General features: G+C 33.7%; 1 protein-coding gene across 11 annotated transcripts; it reads left to right on the forward strand.

Moving 5' to 3' along the window:
• The first annotated feature begins 4,247 nt into the window (after window positions 1-4,247).
• Window positions 4,248-13,190, forward strand: LOC148923416 (uncharacterized). Of its 11 annotated transcripts, none has more exons than XM_089060925.1 (10): window positions 4,248-4,349; window positions 4,579-4,760; window positions 4,843-4,944; window positions 6,471-6,539; window positions 6,957-7,028; window positions 10,905-11,082; window positions 11,155-11,284; window positions 11,395-11,700; window positions 11,766-11,873; window positions 12,643-13,190. In XM_089060925.1, exons 6-10 carry the CDS (start codon window positions 10,907-10,909, stop codon window positions 13,036-13,038), a joined length of 1,116 nt encoding a protein of 371 aa, XP_088917051.1. In that variant the 5' UTR covers window positions 4,248-4,349; window positions 4,579-4,760; window positions 4,843-4,944; window positions 6,471-6,539; window positions 6,957-7,028; window positions 10,905-10,906; the 3' UTR covers window positions 13,039-13,190. The 11 variants fall into 11 exon arrangements, with proteins under 11 accessions (XP_088917051.1, XP_088917050.1, XP_088917053.1 ...); XM_089060924.1 differs by having other exon boundaries at window positions 6,471-6,527; XM_089060927.1 differs by having other exon boundaries at window positions 6,505-6,539.
• Window positions 13,191-19,455: the final 6,265 nt, after the last annotated feature.

The following is a 19,455-nucleotide window of genomic DNA, read 5'->3' on the forward strand; positions in this document are numbered from 1 at the left end:
AAGAAAGAATAAAGTAAGAATAAAGATAAAGAGAATGACTTTATTACTATGGGAAAAGAAATGACTCCACTACTGTGGAACGTACCAAAATAGCAAAATGACTCCACTACTATGGAACTGAGGGAGTACATTTGTCAATTTACTACACTAAACTTTAGTATATAGTATATCATACTTTTACTATATACTAAGGTGGTGTTCGGTTTCCTAGATAAAATAATACCAAGATATAATCTAGGATTGAGTTACGAAACTATCCTAGTCATAGGGGTTAGCTATGACTAACTATCCCATGATTATCCATCTAGAATTGAGTTGAGAGACTAAATCTCATGAACCAAACACACTATTAATTTAATTCAGAATACAATCTTGCAAACCGAACATCTGTAAGACTCTTACAAACTAGGAATACCCATTCACAATTCATTGTTGGTAAATCACTATATTGAATATGTATATTCCATTAGCCTTGCCACATTAATCTTTTAATCATTTTCTAGCATATAAATCATGGACTCTTCTATCAAGTTTTGTGGCACCTCCATGTCAGTTTAGATTTGCTTCACTCTAGTAAGTGAATCTGTTACATAGGAGGGATTTTGTAATTTTATATTGTGCCACTTATATTCATAATTTTCAGCATTGTTGCAAGTTTATGAATACTTAGTTAGAAGTAATTGAAGATAGATGTGCATGTTTATGATTCATCGACGGCATTGAACAATATGTCAACATTATATATAGCATGTTGATTTTACTTGAATGCTTTGGATAGCTCTAATTGTTGATTAAAACTGTGTCAACCCAAGCGTTTAAGAGATAATCTTAATTGTAGAGAGAATACATTTTTTGGAGGGTGGTGGACAAAAGAGGAAAGGTCAGCTCCTCGTGAAGTAGCATTTAGGGCAAGAAAATTGTGGTCCAAATCAAGAGATGCAAGAATTGAGAATAAGTAGTAGAAGACGATGACAAAATACGATCTAGACAGTCGCCCTTTTTCTATTACAATTTCCCCCAATATTTCGTTCATTTTATTAAGGTTGATCTCAGTCATAGTATATGTATTCCACGATATTAAAATCAATTAATTATTAGTATAATATATTTATTTTATAAGGACTCAAAATTAAAAACACAATTAATTTTGTTCAAATTTTTTTAAAAATTTGCCAAAATTGAGGATGTGAAGTGAAAACACCACAAAGTTGATAACACAATCAACTGCACGAATTAACTTAGTATACTACGTACTCTTTTCGTCGCCTATTAAATGTTACTCCCTCTGTCCGTATAGTATAATTTGACCTAGTATTCCATTTCGATCCGCTCCAAATAATTTAACCCATTTCACTTTTACTATTTTTTGTAATGGACTCTATATTCTACTAACTCATTCCGACTCACATTTTATTATGAAACTAATAAATAAAAGTATGAGCCACATCCTATCAACTTTTTCAACTCATTTTTCATTACATTTCTTAAAATCTGTACCCGGTCAAAGTACGTTGAATTATCAGGACGGAGGGAGTAGTATATAATTTGACACTTAATCAAGTTTTAATTAAATTATTATATAAATCTGAATTAAAATACGTTTGAGCTAGTCCTGTCCCATTTGAGGGGATGGTGCTTTCGCTAATATCTCCTCCATCAATTTGAAAACGACACACTCTCCAGTGAAATTTGTCATCAATCTTCTGAATTTAATTAATTAATTGTTTGTTACCCACCAAACAATCAAGATGAAATTGCATACCCCACTCCCAATTTTTATACTAAATTGTAAAATCTCCAGCTAATTTTCAAAACACAATTACAAATCTTTACAATTTACGTGAAAATGCAAAATCTCCCAAAGAGGAAATGAATTGCATAATTGAAGAACGTACATGTGAGTGGATTTGTTAGATTCGTTACAAATTAGGAAGGAACAAGCTTTGGGTCTGCCCTATGTTGATACAACCACTGAAAATGTCAAAAATAACCGTGCACCAGCTTTTATGTCACTAAAAGTAAAGATTCTCAATTTTTTTTTACAGAAAATCTTGGTGAAGTCAATTATCACATGCACGATATGAAAAATCATTCTGTCTATGTATTTTGAATATTGTTACAAGTACAGAGTCACAGTGAATAATAGTCAAGTGGGCGTGTGTGGAGAGATAGAGGACCACGAGAAGAAGAGTAGCCCACAATTGCTATGAAACCAATACAATACTTACAACTTGATGTGTAAATTGAAGAGATTACTATAGACTATAGTGTAGTTAATTTATGTGGGTGGGGAGAGACTTTGCTTCTTCTTTTTTTCTGAAATTTTTATCTTTTTTCGAGTTTTGGATATTAAAGTACAAAAACTAGAACAGAAATGTGTTTTTTTCCCTTTGTTTCGTTGTCTTGATTTTGTTCCTTTCTTGTGTATCATAACTATGATTTGTTAGTAGTAATTTTTAGACGGGACTATATATATTAGGGGTAGCGAAACGGGTTACCCGCGGGTACCCGCACCCGATAAGTCGGGTACCCATACCCGATTTTAGCTAAATTGGTTATCCCAATACCCGCCCCGTGATATACCGGGATTACCCGATACCCGTGTCGGGTATCCCGTACCCGGCATTGCGGGTACCCGTACCCGACCCGAAATTCGAATAAAAAATTTGAAAACCATAATAATCGTCAATGTTCCCTAATTTACTTAATTAATATTGATGGTAAACTTTGAATAGATTAAGTAAAAGTGAGGGGACTCTATAGCTAGTTCCGATGAGTTTTCAATTGTATGTTCGTCGGAATATAAAAATATTTCAAAAGAACTCTTATAAACATTTCATTTTCTTCACTCATTTTGGAAAAATAATAATATAAATACTCTTCTCTACATTATTATCTCTCTTACTTTATTTTTTCTCCATTCTAACTATTTATTTTTAATTTTTCAAAATGGATGTGTATATGGCTATTACTATTTAACTATTTATTTTTTTTCTCTAATTTAACTATTTGAAACGCCTCTATTAATATGGAATGGAGGGAGTATTAAAAATGATATATGGCTCTAACACTAATATTAACGGGTATTAACGGGATTAACGGGTATACCCGTACGGGTAGTGGGTATACCCGCTACCCGCAAAACTCTAAAACACACTACCCGATCCCGCCCCATTTCCCGTTATCGTCGGGTATCGGGTACCCGATACCCGCCGGGTAGTGGGTCGAGATGGGATTTACCCATTACCCGCTACTCATTTTGCCACCCCTAATATATATGCTCATTTTAATTTTAGTCAGTGAAAATAAAAAGATATCCATACTTAAAAATATGTAAAATAATAAACCAAAAAATTAGCTAGTACTCCACTATAATTTACAAAATGTGGAGTAATATTTAATTGCATTTTTGAAATTGTGTGTGTTTCATTTTTGTCTCCCCATAAAACTGCATGATGGGATGTGAATTAGTTAGCTATTTAGTTATTCACCTATATATCCACCGACTTCGGATATTTTGATACCCTTTGGCATTTAATTTACTAATGTAAGGTGTTTTTTACTATCTATTTTACCCACATTTCTTAAAAACCACCATCTCCTTTTCTAGAGGATCGTCAATGTATATTACTACCACACTATTGAATTCCCCTTAAATGTGGAATTTGATAGCTGTTAACTTTTTTTCCTTGGGATAGATTCTCCGCGAGATTACAATTTATGGTAAATATATATGCAATCATTATTCATGATTAATTTAAAGATGAGAATAGGAGTTCCTAATTTATATATTAAAATTATTTTATTAAGTCGCCGCAACATATTAATCAAACCTCAAGTCCTTAACATCCAAAACATGATGAGATTTGGAACTATATATGAATCCGAATTTTAATTTATTCACAAAAACGAAGAACATAAAATGGTTCCTTATCATCCAATGATTAAAAACGGTTCCTAATGCATATTTTGAAATGAGCAACGATAAATAACCAAATTTTGTACAACCAAAATAAAGTTATATTAATAATTTGATGTATTAATTATATATTAAAATTATAAATATAGTAAGTGGATAAGTTAAAAAGACTTATTAGCCTTTAACCTCATTTTTTATATTTATATTTAAATTTTCTTTCTATTATTTTTAAAATTTTGAATTAAAGTATGCACTAGTTACATATATAATTCTAAAAAAATAAAAAAATTATAAAAAATCATAAATATATAACCACAATATTATGCACTTTCCATACACTACAAAAAATGCGCTATTTACCGACGGAATTACCGACATACACAAATCCGTCTGTGATTACCGCCGGAATACCGAGGGAACAGTTCCGTCGGTAATTTTCTCACTTTTTTTAGTGGCATTTTATTGTACACGGAATTGTTTTTCTCTATTTGTTAATGTAAAGCTATCACCGACCGAATTGATCTGTCGGTAATCTTAAGAATTAATTTAAATATTCCAATACACAATAAGAGAATTAAATAATCTTAAGAATTAAATTAAATTTCCAAAACACAACCGTTTGCTGAAGTCATTCATTCTTCTGCGCCGAGCTACACCAGTGCCGTCGCCGAGCTGCAGCCTACGCCGTCGCCGAGCTACAGCCTGCGCCGTCGACGAGCTACAGCCATCGCCGTCGCTGACCTACAGCCACCGCCGTCTCCTCCCCTCAAATCGGCGGCATTCTGTTTTCTCGACTCCACCCTTGTCCACAGCTCTAACCTCCAATTTTTGAAGAATTAAGGTGAGAATCCCCTTTTCACCTATCCATTACACCATTTTTTGAAGAATTAAGGTGACAGCGAATTCAAATATTGCAAGTGTAGGTTGGATTTGGGGGAATTGGTTGAGTTTTTCTTAAATTGGATTTGCTAGGGTTCATTTGAGCGCTCTCTTCCACCACTCTTTTACTTCACATTTTCACAGAGGTATTACTCTTCATTCTTCTCCTTTTACATGTTATGTTATAATAAGGGTTTTTTCTACTTAATATTATCAATATATGTAGGAAGTTTTTGTAATGTGTTAGCAGAATTAATTGTGAGTGGGTATATATGCCATCACTGGTCTTCTAATTGTGAGGTGATATGTAATGTGTTAGCAGAAAATTTGCTCTATTAGAAATTTGCTTTACGTTTAGCTGATCTGTTTTGAGGAAACTCGAGTCTCTTTGAGGGAACTCGAGTCTGTTTCGATACCATTGTTGCTGTTTAGATACCATTGCTGCTAGGATCAAGTGCTTCTTCTACCTTCATTTGTTTAGACTTATATGATTTATATCTCCATTTGCTTATTTTAGTCCGATGGTATATTGGAACAGAATGTAAAATTGTTTTGCATAGTCTGAGATTTCCTAATATATGGCAATGGACATAGATGCTTTCTTCTACTTGCACTTTTATGAATCCAAGAGCTATGCACGAATCACGATTCAATGGCCATTAAGGTTGCCTAGGATGGGATATCTGCAGTGAGACTGTTACATGTGATAGAGTTTTGGAATGTACTACTTAGACTAAAGTTTCTTTGTCCATGGCTGGTCTTGATGTTGGCCATTGTGTTATAGTTATAGGACCAAATATTTTGCCATCACATGAGTCAGTATTACCTTCTTATTGGATTTAGGCAGGAATATGTTAAGTGTATCAGCTGTGATCACTGCCTTGTACCAGTAATTCTAGTTGTGATTTTATTTTCTTTTCTATACAGAAATGTTAATTAAAACACATCAGATCTTCATGCTGTAAAATGCTGAGAAATTGATCTATAAAGTGTTCCTTGTCCTGTGTTGCATCATTGGATTAGTTAGTCATTCATCTTGTAACATCATTTTTTAAACAAGGAAATGTGAATCTTTGGGACTATCCCGTTATTTTTTCTTGATCCAATGCTTGCTTATGGTTAATGACAACTTATGTGAATCCAAGTTAATTTATCAATATAATGTTTCTATTTTTCAGTTTTGTTGTTACCTCTTCTATTTTTGCTTCTGAAATTGTTCATTCTGTTTGTTCTCTTCTTTCTCAATCATCTTTAATCTGCATCTATGTACTTGAAACCAACAAATATCCATGATTTTACAAACACCAAAATGACCATTACCATTTAAATATCCATTTAGCTTTACGATCTCCTCAGCTGTACTTGCCATGCTGGAGCATTCCACCTGAAACTGCACATACGCAAATATATTATATTAAAACTAACAGTTTTATTCTAATGCCTTTCACAGGGTTCTTTTCATTTTCCTTTCTTTTGGAACGAAGATGGACTACAATACAAATTTTATTAAATATTTTGCATGAACAGTTTCAGATTTAGTTAAATCTTTGCAAAACAATTTTATCAGTTTATGATATTCAAGTACTCTTGAAGCAATTCCAATATAGTTTCAGTTTATGTCATACGCATTGATATGTACTGATTCTTTTTTCCCTCTTGTTGATTCATGCAGATGTTAATGCTTTGGTCTAACTAATTTTTCACAGGTGATCTCTTTCATGGTGATGAGGTATTCTAAAAGGTTCTCACAAGCTTGTGGACAAAATCCTTTACAGCTATGGCACCTAAATCTTTTATTTTTATCAGTTTTATCTGTTAAGAGTACTGAAATGAAAAACCACAGGTCTTTAGGTCATATAAAGAGAGGAGAAAATGCAAGAACTACATACATACAATAATAAAACCCGGTGGTAATTTGCAGACATAATTATGACAACGATGAGTTATGTAGCTTTCATTAGTCATTTCGTTAATGTGAGGATAACAGCTAATTCATTCTGCTTTCTTTTCTGATCGATTTTTTTATAACAGCACCATGTTTGTGAATTTCATTCATCCTAGATGGAATTAAGTCAGTATACGTGCAACAAATCAATGTTATTTCACAAACTAAGTATAAATAGGGCATGTGTACTGATTAATCACCATTTTTTTGCAGTTGTCTCTTATTCAACGAGCGGAGCTAGGAGATTTATAGCTTGGAGTTGAAGAGAAGAATTTAGCTCCAAGGGTAAGCCGCTTTCCGTTTATTTTCTCTTATTCACGGTCATGCCTACACTCATTTGTTTAGGAGCATGCCTTAGTGTTAGAAATTGGTGGCTAGGCTTGGGGTGGAGCTTTCCTAGCTCCATCGACTTGTTGTTAAGGTGAAGCGAGTGGTATACTATGTGATATTGTTGTGTTATTGTATGATATGTGAAGATGCTTTTATATTTTGATGAATAAATAAGCTGAATTTTCAATTAGGAATTATAAAAATGAGTGGAAATCGCCAGTGGATGTATAGACGTATACTTCCACATGGTGAATTTAATCCAGAATTTTTGGAGGGACTTGACAATTTCATCAAGTTTGCAAGTGGTAAACCTGCATATATGGATGGAGACAAAATCAGATGTGCCTGTAAAAAATGTGATAACAAGTGCTTTAGAGACACAGATGAAGTAGAGTATCATATTTCCAGGTTTGGTTTCGTAAAGAATTACCACATATGGAGGTTTCACGGTGAAAGATCAATAGAACCATCTGAAAACATAGTCGAAAACACAGTCGAAAACACAGTCGAATCAGAATCAGAATCAGAATCAGCTGGAAACATCGGAATGGATTTTGAAATTGGAGCACCTAGCACTTACCACACAATGGTATTAGACGTTGGTGGTCCTCAATTTAACAATGAGGAGGCAGAAGAGCCACCAAATCCTAATGCCCAACAGCTTTATGATATGTTAGATGCAGCTGATAATGAGTTGTGGTCTGGTTGTAGGAGACATTCACAATTGTCATTTGTGGTTCGACTAATGAGTCTTAAGGCAGAGTATCACTGGCCGGAGAGATGCTATGATCGGCTTACTGAGTTGATAAAAGAGGGGTTGCCCGATGGGGACTTATTACCTAATAGCTATTATAAAACCAAAAAGCTATTGCGTGGCATGGGATTACCAGTTGAAAAGATTGATTGTTGTCCAAATAACTGTATGATCTTTTGGCGGAATGATAGTGAACTACATACATGTAGATATTGTGGGACTTCACGTTTTAAGGAACAATCTGAATCCCACAAGAACAGACAAGTGGCAGTGTCAAAGATGTATTACTTTCCTTTGACTCCTCGACTGCAAAGATTGTATGCATCTAAAGCCACAGCAGCAGAAATGCGTTGGCATGCTACATCAATAGATGATGAGGTGATGCGACATCCGGCCGACTCTCTAGCGTGGAAGCACGTAAACAATATTTTTCCAGATTTTGCATCAGAAAGTCGTAACGTGCGACTTGGTCTTTCAACTGATGGTTTTCAGCCGTTCGGACAATTAGGACAACAGTACTCCTCGTGGCCGGTTATTTTAACTCCCTACAATCTTCCTCCTTGGTTGTGTATGAAGGAGCAGTTCATGTTTCTCACAGTTTTAATTCCTGGTCCACGTAATCCTAAAGAGAAGTTGGATGTTTTCCTTCAACCATTGGTAGAAGAATTGAATCAATTGTGGGAAGTAGGCGTGTCCACCTATGATATTTCATTGAAGCAAAATTTTCAAATGCGAGCAATGTTGATGTGGACCATAAGTGATTTTCCAGCATATTCTATGTTGTCTGGATGGAGTACTGCTGGAAGATTGGCTTGTCCTCACTGCATGGGAAACACTGATGCATTTACGTTGGAGAAAAGTGGCAAACAATCATGGTTTGACAATCATCGAAAATTCTTGCCCCAGAATCATCCTTATCGAAAGAACAAAAGGGCGTTTCGAAAGAATAAGATGATTTTAGTGGACCCACCAGAATCAAAATCTGGAGAAGAACTCTTGAATGAGATAGAAAGATTGGGTCTAGTTAGAGTGATGGAGGACTCTAATGGGATGAATAGAATTTTGTCTAATCGTGCTAGTTCAGGTTGGAAGAAAAGAAGCATATTTTGGGATCTCCCCTACTGGAAAGACTTGTTGATTCGACATAATTTGGATGTAATGCATATTGAAAAGAATGTGTTTGATAATATCTTCAACACAGTGCTTAATGTCCAAGGGAAGACTAAAGATACAACTAAGTCGAGGGAAGAATTGAATCAATATTGTGCAAGACCTGAATTAAAGCGCGATGAAACAACAGGAATGTTTCCAAAAGCTTCATACACCCTTGACAATCGTGAGAAGAAGGTCTTATGTGAATGGGTGAAAAGTCTTAAGTTTCCGGATGGATATGTATCTAATTTGGGTAGATGTGTGGACTCGAGTAAACTCAAGTTGTATGGAATGAAAAGTCACGATTGCCATATATTCATGCAACGCATACTTCCTGTTGCATTTCGTGAGCTTCTTCCACAAAATGTTTGGAAAGCGATTACAGATTTGAGTATGTTTTTCAAGAACTTGACAACTCGAGCAGTTAGAATGGATGATATGTGCAGGCTTAGTGATCATATTCCGATAATCTTATGCAATCTTGAGCGTATCTTTCCACCTAGTTTTTTTGACTCAATGGAACATCTGCCAGTTCACTTAGCCGATGAAGCTCGCCTTGCTGGTCCTGTTCAATATCGATGGATGTATCCATTTGAAAGGTATCTTAAGAGGTTGAAAAACAATATAAAAAATAAAGCTCGAGTTGAAGGCTCCATAAGCAATGCTTATTTGCTAGAAGAAGTGTCTACATTTGGTTCATACTATTTTGAGGATCATGTGAGTACCAAGATAAGGAACGAGCCTCGTAACTGTGGTGGAGAAAGTTGTAGTGGCATTAACGAGGATCCAGATGCTCCTTCTATTTTCAAAGAAACAGGACGTCCACTTGGAAAAATGTCAGTAAGATATTTGGACAGTTCAGAATACAAGGCTGCACATACTTATGTTCTACTCAATTGTCCCGAAGTTTCAACCATTTATCTGAAGTAAGTAGTAAAATACCGAAAATGTTTTCCTTTCAATCCATATTTCTATACATATGCTTTATATCTTTTCTTTTTGAAAGGTTGTTTGAAGATGAAATGCTATCAGCAAATCCAAGACTATCAGATTCTGATCTAGGAGACATGGTTGACACACAATTTGCTGAATGGTTCAAAAGATTTGGAGGGAATCAGGGCCCCTCTGACATGAACAAATATATCCAAGATCTAGCAAAAGGGCCTTTAGTAAAGGTCAAAACATATCATGGGTATGTTATTAATGGATATAGGTTTCACACCATAACACGTGAGTCAAGTCAAGCCACGATGAATAGTGGATTGTGCATTAAAGGTGAGATATATGGCAATGAAGAGATGAACTTTTATGGAAGATTATTGGAGGTTTGTGTATTGGAGTATCCTGGTTTCCCACTTAAGAGCATCACATTATTTAAATGTGAATGGTTTGATCCATCACCTTCTGGGACATTAATTCATAAGGACTTCGGATTGGTTTCTATAAACCACACTCGCAGGTTATCCAAGTTTGAACCATTTGTGTTAGCGAATCAAGCTAATCAAGTGTATTATTGTTCGTATCCTAGCATGAATCAATCAAGAAAGGATTGGTGGGAAGTATGCAAGGTCAAAGCAAGATCTAAAGTTGAAGTTCCAAATCCGGTAACATCTTCAACAGTAACTGAACAACCACCGTTTCAAGAGGATGAATTGCATATGTCATTGTTGGATTGTAACCAAACGATAGGTGATAGCATTCCAGTACTTCATCCAAATGGTGGAATGGTCGACATCGATGATTATGATGGATACCCTTCAGATGATAGTATAATAATTTCTGATGATGACAATATTGCAAATGATGATGATGATATATGATAAGGTTAATTTTTTCTATGTTTATTGATTTATTTTGATGATGACGGATATTGTTAAAAATGATTTTTGCCATGATCTGCGCTAACATTCAATTACTTATTTTAGATATGGATCGTCGCGTTCGTCATGCTATAGGTAGTGGACAGACCAGCAACTCATCTCATACAAGACATACTCAAACGCAGTCAGCACAAACTTCTGGTGAAAGGGAAGAGGAGACCGTTGAAGCAACTTCTACTATGCTTGATAGTAGGATTCCACTTCAGAGGAATCCATATACTGGGTTTGTTATTAGTTTACTAATTATTACTTTCACATTATTTATCAATAGTTGATTAATATTTTGGTGTTATAGGAAAATAGCCGATCACAGTAAGATGTCAAGGGTGATTACATCTTCATTTCATCAGATTCAAAACAATACTGGGTTTAACTGGAAAAGGACACCTGTGGAAGTCAAGGAGCTGTATTATGAAGAATTTCGAGTAAGTATTATTTTTGTTACATAGAAAACTATTTTGATTTGCACTAACCTGAGGAAGTCAAGGAGATGTATTATGAATAATTTCGAGTAAGTATTTCATTTTTTGTACAGAAATCTTTTTCTTGGCCCCCCGAATGGGAGAATGATGTGAAGAAAGCATGGGGACAGCGAGCTGGTAGAAGATACTCGGATTATATTAGTGAAGTGAAGGATAGGTACAATAAAGGTCAACCTAGGCCAATTTATGTACCTCAAGAGATGTGGGCAGGATTGATACTTTACTGGCAAGATCCTAATACTGTCAAAAGGTCAATTATTGCAAGTAAGGCCAGACGATCTGAACCAGATGGACCTGGTACGGGCATGAGGACACATTTAGGAGGGTCAACGTCAGTCACAGAGAAATCTCTACGAATGGTAAGTGTTTTTTTATACGCTACATATATTTATATTTTAACTTATATTTATATTTTAATAAATAGGCAGCCGAGAGAGGTGTATCATTGAAGGATGTTGCATATGCCGGATTCAAATCACTCCACACCTATAAAGATGGGACATACACTTGCAAAAAGGCTGCAGATGTCGATGTAAGTTATAGTATATATTAATGTAGATGTTCTTTATAATACATGACAAGCTGGCTATATCTTTGGATTATCTTTACAATAAATGACAAGATGTGAAAACACAAGAAAAAAACAGCATGGATCTATGATAGAATTTGGACCTCCCTCTCGATTAATAAAAGGATTTGTTGAGATATTTAGGGTTGGAAGAAGACTAATTAAGTCTAGTTTTGTATTGGATTTTTGCTTTGGGCTGCTGGCTACCTACATGAAGCATGGTGATAGGGTTTAGCTGCAAATTTGAGCTGAATGTATTCTGATTTCCATATGTCATACTGGAATTAGGTGGCTAGCACATAAATTTTTTGAATTTCTTTTATTTGGTGATTCCTTATACTGGCAACATGCAAGATTGCTTAGTATATTGGGAAATATATTAAATTTGGTAATGAAAGAAAGGAAAAGTTATTAATGATATGATATTGTTATTAAAACTGCAGCAGTGGATATTTACTATTATCTGAAGTTGATTTCACAACATGGATATGAGATTACAAAGTTTGGACTCTAAATGCTATCACAACACAAAAACTATCAAATCAGGGGTATAGGAGAGGTCAGGGGGTGGGGGGTCTGGTTTAGGGGGTAGGAGAGGTCAGGGGCATGGGAATGAAGAAGTTTTCATGAACAATTTGTTATATTGGTTATTTGTTATCAATTATTCAAGTAATATGTTTTTTGAGGTGTAGTTCAATGTTTTAAGTTATGTGTATAATTTTTTATTATCTAGGCGAAGGTGCAAGCGATTGCAGCAACAAAGGGCGAAAATCCAAATTTGAGTGACATCTTCATCAATGATGTTTGTGGAGGAAAGCTCGACAAGAAGAAGAGGATGTTCGGGATAGGAAACTTGGCATCTAACCTTGTGTTCTACACCTCGACAGAGTCCGCAAGAGCACAAACCTTGCGAGATGAATTGCGTGATGAATTAAGGGCTGAATTAAGGGCTGAATTAAGAGGAGAAATAAGGGAGGAAATTAGGGAGGAAATAAGGGGGGAATTTCGACAAGATTTAGATGCGCAAAGTGTCAAAATTTCAGCAATGGAGGAGAAGATGAACCGGATCTTGATGTCTCAACAATCCAATTTCTCACGACTCATTGATGATGATGCTTCACAGACCTGATACATATTGATGGAGGAGAAGATGAATCGGATCATGATAGTCCCAACAATTCCAAATTTGATATAAACTTCCTATTTTGTGTTTTTTTATTCGTACTTTGGTTATGTTTAACTAATATACCTTTTATCTATCATATCTTCATTATTGGATTATTTTGGCTATTATAGGTGATTTGACTGTATAAATGAAAATAGGTGTCTCACACTCTCACTGTAAATTATAGAATCAATTTGTAAAAAATACTTATTAATTACCGACGGAAATGATTTAATTACCGACGGAAATAGTGGAATCTAGTTACCGACGGAATTGGTATAATTACCGACGGAAATTAGTGTGAACAAGAAATCGGCATTTACCGACGGTTTCGCATTACCGGCGACAGAAATCGGTCGGAGAATCCGTCGAAAATATTACCGACGGATTTTATCTTTCGGTAACTATTACCGACGAGCAATTTACGTACGGGAAATTTTGGTCGGAATTTCCGTCGGTAAGCACATTACCGACGGAATTTGGGGAATTACCGACGGAATATTCCGTCGGTAAACAGCGCATTTTTTGTAGTGATATACTATATATGTATCTAATATTTTAATTAAATTCATAAATAAACCTATTTTTTTGTTAAATAAACAAGAATTTGGTTGTACAAAATTTGGTCACATGGATTTATTGTTTTGGGGACGTACATAATTATTACATCCTTGATATAGTATTAAAAATTAAATCCAAATATTGGACGTGGAGATGGTTAAGCCATTGAAATTAACCAAGGCCACTTGACAAACGCGTCATGCATGGTACCACTTCAAAGGACACACGATTAGCCATGCTAGGTTGGCAACAAGTAGTACAATTTTAATTTTACATCACGTGTGCTATTTATTCGTTCAAAATAATACTCCCTTCATCACTAGTAAATGTATTTGCATTTTTATAATGCACTAATTACATTTATAATTCTAAAACAATAAAAAAATTATACAAAAATCATAAATATATGACCACAACATTATACACTTTCCATGTACTATATATGTATCTAAATATTTTAATTAAATGCATAAATAAACCTATTTTTTTGTCAAATAACTTAGATTTTGGTTGTACAAAATTTGGTCACATGGATTTATTATTTTTATAAAGGAGTAGATATGAGAAAAAGTGTAATTTATATTTTTCTGATATGATAAAGCACACCAAACCTAAAAATGGTCAAACTAGTAGGAGTAGTACACAATTAATCAACTCATAATATAAATACAATAAAAAAAAAACTAATAATTCAGGGATTCTACCTAAAAAAACAGTTTTAGAAAAAAAAAAAAAACAGAAACGAACTAACAACACACATTACTATGTGTCTACGTCGTGTGTCAATCCCCATCGACCAAAAAACAACACTGCGATATCACCACCACCACTTGAAATACCAACAATGGAAATAGGCATAACTCTAATTAAATTCATTTTGCACCGAACCTAAAATGTTGGTGGCCTTTTCCTAATTGATAGCTAGGGGAAGACATAATGTACGTTTTGGCACATTCGGTTTACATAAAATATGGTAACAATTAATATTTATCGTTTGAATTGAATGAATACATAGGCCTTTACGTATAATATTGTACTCCATTATTTTACACATTTTACATAGTTCCATTTCATATTGTTGAATGTAACAACAACTGATCACGTGGGTGACAGTTGGTTTTACATCTTTCATTGTCGATTTAAGGAACTAGAATTTCAACAAACTCAATATTTGTGCAATTAAATTTTGAAAAATTAAATGTGATGTTTTGAAAGTTGTAGGTCCAATAATTAAGAGGTCATTCTTTATGAGCCCAAAAAGGCCGATCAGCTTCTATTGTTGTTTATTGATAGTTTTTCTAAACTTTAGAACCTTTGTAATTGGGTTTCATTTTTTTTTACAATAAAGCGTAACTCAGTTGGTAAGACGTTTCTTTTTTAACCGATAGGTTGGAGATTCGAGTCATCATAAGGGTAAATGATGAACTAATAGAAATCCATGAGTTCCATCCTAAAACTAATTGGTGATAGGAGGAGGGCCCATGAGACTTATATACTAGTTTCAGTTTTCTCTTGACACCAATGTGGGACAGTCATATGTTATATTTTTAGTTTCAATTGTCAACACCCTCCCTCAAACCCGGTTGGACTTTTTCTAATCGATTGGACAATCGGCCCAATTTTTTTTCGATCGGTTAGACCACTTGGCCCAAATTTTTAAGTCTAAATATACTGCTGGATCAGTCATTTTTTTGGTTTCGGTCCAGATATACTATTGGGTCAGTTAAATTTGACCCACAGTCGGCGACCCGCTCTGATACCATGATAGAAATCCATGAGTTCCATCCTAAAACCAATTGGTGATAGGAGGAGGGCCCATGAGACTTATATACTAGTTTCAGTTTTCTCTTGACACCAATGTGGGACAGTCATATGTTATATTTTTAGTTTCAATTGCCAACATGAACCATTGTTAATCTTCTTTTGAAAAAAAAAGAAAAAAGAAAAAAATTAAGGTTTCATTTTTAAATTGAATGTTTATTTTTTTTTCTTTATTGGGAGTGAATAATGAATTACAATCAATAGTACTATTTTAGGGCAAATATTTTGATCAAACCTTAATTAAGGTTATACTTAATGAAGGAGTATAAAATAAGACTGATATTTGAGGCAAAAAATCACGTGTGTTTTCGGCCACCTACCAAACAATTCGGCAGTGATTAAATGTTAGATCTGAAAACTTCATAAATATTTGTTTGGTTAGTAATTTCTCTACCATTATCTATAGTAGTCCTTTGTAAGAGATGGAGAGAGAGATAATTTGACTAATCACCTTTGCTTATTATATATAGCAACATAAAAAGATGATTGCTCAATTTTAATGCCACCTAACTAACGAACTAACCATTCATTAAACCAACTTTTCATGATGCTTGCTTTTCGACGAATCAATCCAAAATGGAAAAATAGGTAGAAAAAGAACTAGAAAAAAAAGAGATAAACATATTAAAGGAAAACTAAGATTGTTGTAATAAAGCAATGAAGAATGAAGGAATCAAAGGAGATCGAGGAAAGACTCGAGAAAGGATCAAGCCAATAAAGTAAAAAAATAATAATAATCAAGAATTAAATAAATTGATGTACACACTCTAATTGTATTGAATTTTTTTTATTAAAATCTAAAATAATACAACCATGAGATAATTTTAGCGTTTTCACGTATTTTAATTTTAATTTTAATTTATACGAAAGATGGAGTTCTGATTGAGAATCCTTTTATTATCGGGTACTTTGATTTATTGGTCAATACAAGCAAAATTTATTGCGGAAATCCTCAAAAAGTTTATTTGTAAGATATCAATGAAAACTTCATAATTTGATGATACTGAATCTATTAATGATTATTTTTGTCTTATGGCAAAGACAAATTTATATTTTTGTTAAAGTATTTAATTTATAGTTTTATGCGTTGATATATATACTCTTACTTAATGTTCTTCAAATAAAGAAATCTTTTAGTTTTGTGGTCCGATTTTTGGGCTGATGGTGAAGTGCATATTTTTTTTCAAGTTGTAATAAATTAATTAAGTATACAAATAACTAATGGATTATAAAATATCTTAGAATTTTAGTCTTTTTTTTTGTGTGTGTTTGACAAATAAAGTTTTAAGCCTCTTAAAAGACTTTGTCTAAATATATAATTGATCCATTTAATGAATCTTGAAATGACCCATATACGTAAACTCTTAATGGGCCGCTAAAATACCTTTATTAAACTTGGGCCCCTGCCGATTTATTTCTTTTGGAAGTTGAGTTTTGAACTAAACATGCCACTGCTATAAAAAATCCCAATTTCCAATATTATTGGGAATTTTCATAAAAAGACTTTTTAAAATTAAAAATAAATTCAACTATAAAAAGACTATCTTTTATGATAAGATATCCATTTTCTTACATTTTCTGAGGTAATAGGTGCATTTTGTGATTTTTTTAAACTGAAATATGAGCAAATAATTCCCTTTCTTTTTCAATTTTTAATATTTTGACAATAATAGAGCCAACAAAATGAAAGTGGAATCCATCACATTTTTTACTTTTTTGGCACTAGAAGGATCGTGACTAGGTGGGTGGTGCTCAACCCACATACATTTTCGAAATAGCTTTGAATTACACATGAAAATGGAATTAAAAAGCTTGAAAATGTTGTAAACTGCGATGTTAGTCTTTTAGTTTGCACATTCTATTTTCTATCAGAGGAATGTTTCTTTCCATGAGATGAGATACGTCTTGGTAATGCTATTGGTTTATGAGTCGTCTACAAAGATAAACGTCTTCGTGTCGTAAGTAGCAACACTGCAGACAATACGAGACGAACTCGAAATAGTGATGACATATATAGCTTTGACAATGGATGTAGAAAGCATTTTTGTATGCTTGTATGTCATGCAAAAAAAATTAAAAACAGGTGAATGCAAAGACATGATACCTTATTTATAAGCAAAACCAATCGGCTGAAGCATGCAATGGTCGTATGTGATTTACAACACAATACTTGTGCACATAATTATTACTGTATATGTAATGGTGAACCTTAGTAATACTTAATCAATGTAGGATTAATTAATCTATTCTTTAATCACACAACTCTATATTAAAGTGAGAAACTTCAAACCGCTATTTTTCCTTCACCAAAAAATGAATTAGAGAAGTTGATCCAATATGTCACAATCATCTACTCGAAACATAAAATTTTATACTACCAGAATTGATTTAGAGAAACCAAAATATGTCACGGCCATCTACTAGGAAACGTATATAAATCCTATATCATTTAATTTCTCAAAATTTAAGATTTTTTACTCGTACAACCCGATCAAACAGGTTTCATTATGTAAAATTCCGACACAAAATTCATGTTGTCATTATTGAGAAGATAATTTTATTTTATTTAAGCAAAGACTGCCAAGAAAAAATGCACAAATTAACCACAGGAAGTGGTAGCTAGGTTCAAGTGTAATCAAGCTAAGAACTTTTGAAAGATGAAACATTTGTAGTATGGGTTAGAAAATACGAAGTCTGCATTTGCAACAACCTATCTTCAAATATAGAAATGCAATCATGCATCTACATATAAAATGTATTTTTTTAAGGTAATGAGAAATGATAGTTTTTTTTTTTTTTGCTATTTTCACTCCCCAATACAAAAGTTTTCTTTTTGGGAACAAGAAGATTAATTTCACACCATTTTCAAAGTTTACAAGTATGGTTTTGACAGCTTTTCTCTTGTCATTGAGCAAGCAATAATAGTACGCACTTCCAAATAAAGAAGGAAAATAAATGGATTATAATTTTCAATCGGGACCATGTAAAAGGAGAAAATAACTATACAAGAAAATTAATAAATAAAAATAATAATGTTAAAGAATTACAGTACAGTTTCTAGTGGTTGAATAAGTGCATATATTTCGAGCAATTTGAGCTGTTTTGATTGAGATTGGAGAGAGTACCAAAAAAAAGTGTGTTATGGGATAACGAAAGGAGGGAGGTACGAAAATAGCATTTAATCCAAAAAATTATTTATTTATTTTTTATCTCAATCGATATTACTTCTGTTGTCTAAAAACTATACATACTAATTCATTATATATATTGCATATCTAAAATGACATCGTTTTCTTGAATGGATAGTTACGATAGTACATGTAGATCGTTAGATTGCTACATCACACCCTTAATGCATCGGATTGCCACGTAAGAATTAATTTGGCCACATAAGAATTAATTTGACCGAAATTATAAAGAGTAGAGAGAATAGAAAGCTCGAACTGATGGTGAATCGGGTAGAATTTTCCGGCCAACCGTCCGACCAAGGCGTGGCGGTGGTGGCGCCGGCGTTAGAATGCAAATGTTTTTCGAAGTTATGTAAGAAAGGACTAATACTAAGATTTTCAGATTTTTATATACTTTGCCTCAAAAAGCAATCCAGACGAGAACAGATGAGGCTAAATAAAAAAGTTGTTTAACCTTTTCATTACCTTTTTTTGTTATTAATTAGTATTTCCTTACTTTTCAAAAGTTGAATCAACTAAAGAAGATTTTCGATTCCCTTATTTTTCCTTTCCTAAAAATACAAACATCAATTATTTGCAACCGACGCAAATCGACAAATACAAACACATTCCTTCCACAGTATATAACGGTTGATTCATGTTCCTTCACATTGTTTATGATTTAACAATAATTTTGTCCTTAAAACTTTTTGCACAAATAATAGAAGCCTAGCCTCCCTTTTCCCAATCATTAGTGCATTTTGAGCCTATGTTAAAAGAATAGGAGATGCCAATGGGAACACACATGTTCTTCTGTATAATAAAGCAATTT

The sequence above is a fragment of the Salvia hispanica genome, chromosome 6 (genome assembly GCF_029641045.1).
Source record: "Salvia hispanica isolate PSC_SH4W2 chromosome 6, Shi_PSC_v1, whole genome shotgun sequence".
In the NCBI taxonomy this organism is placed as follows: Eukaryota; Viridiplantae; Streptophyta; class Magnoliopsida; order Lamiales; family Lamiaceae; genus Salvia; species Salvia hispanica.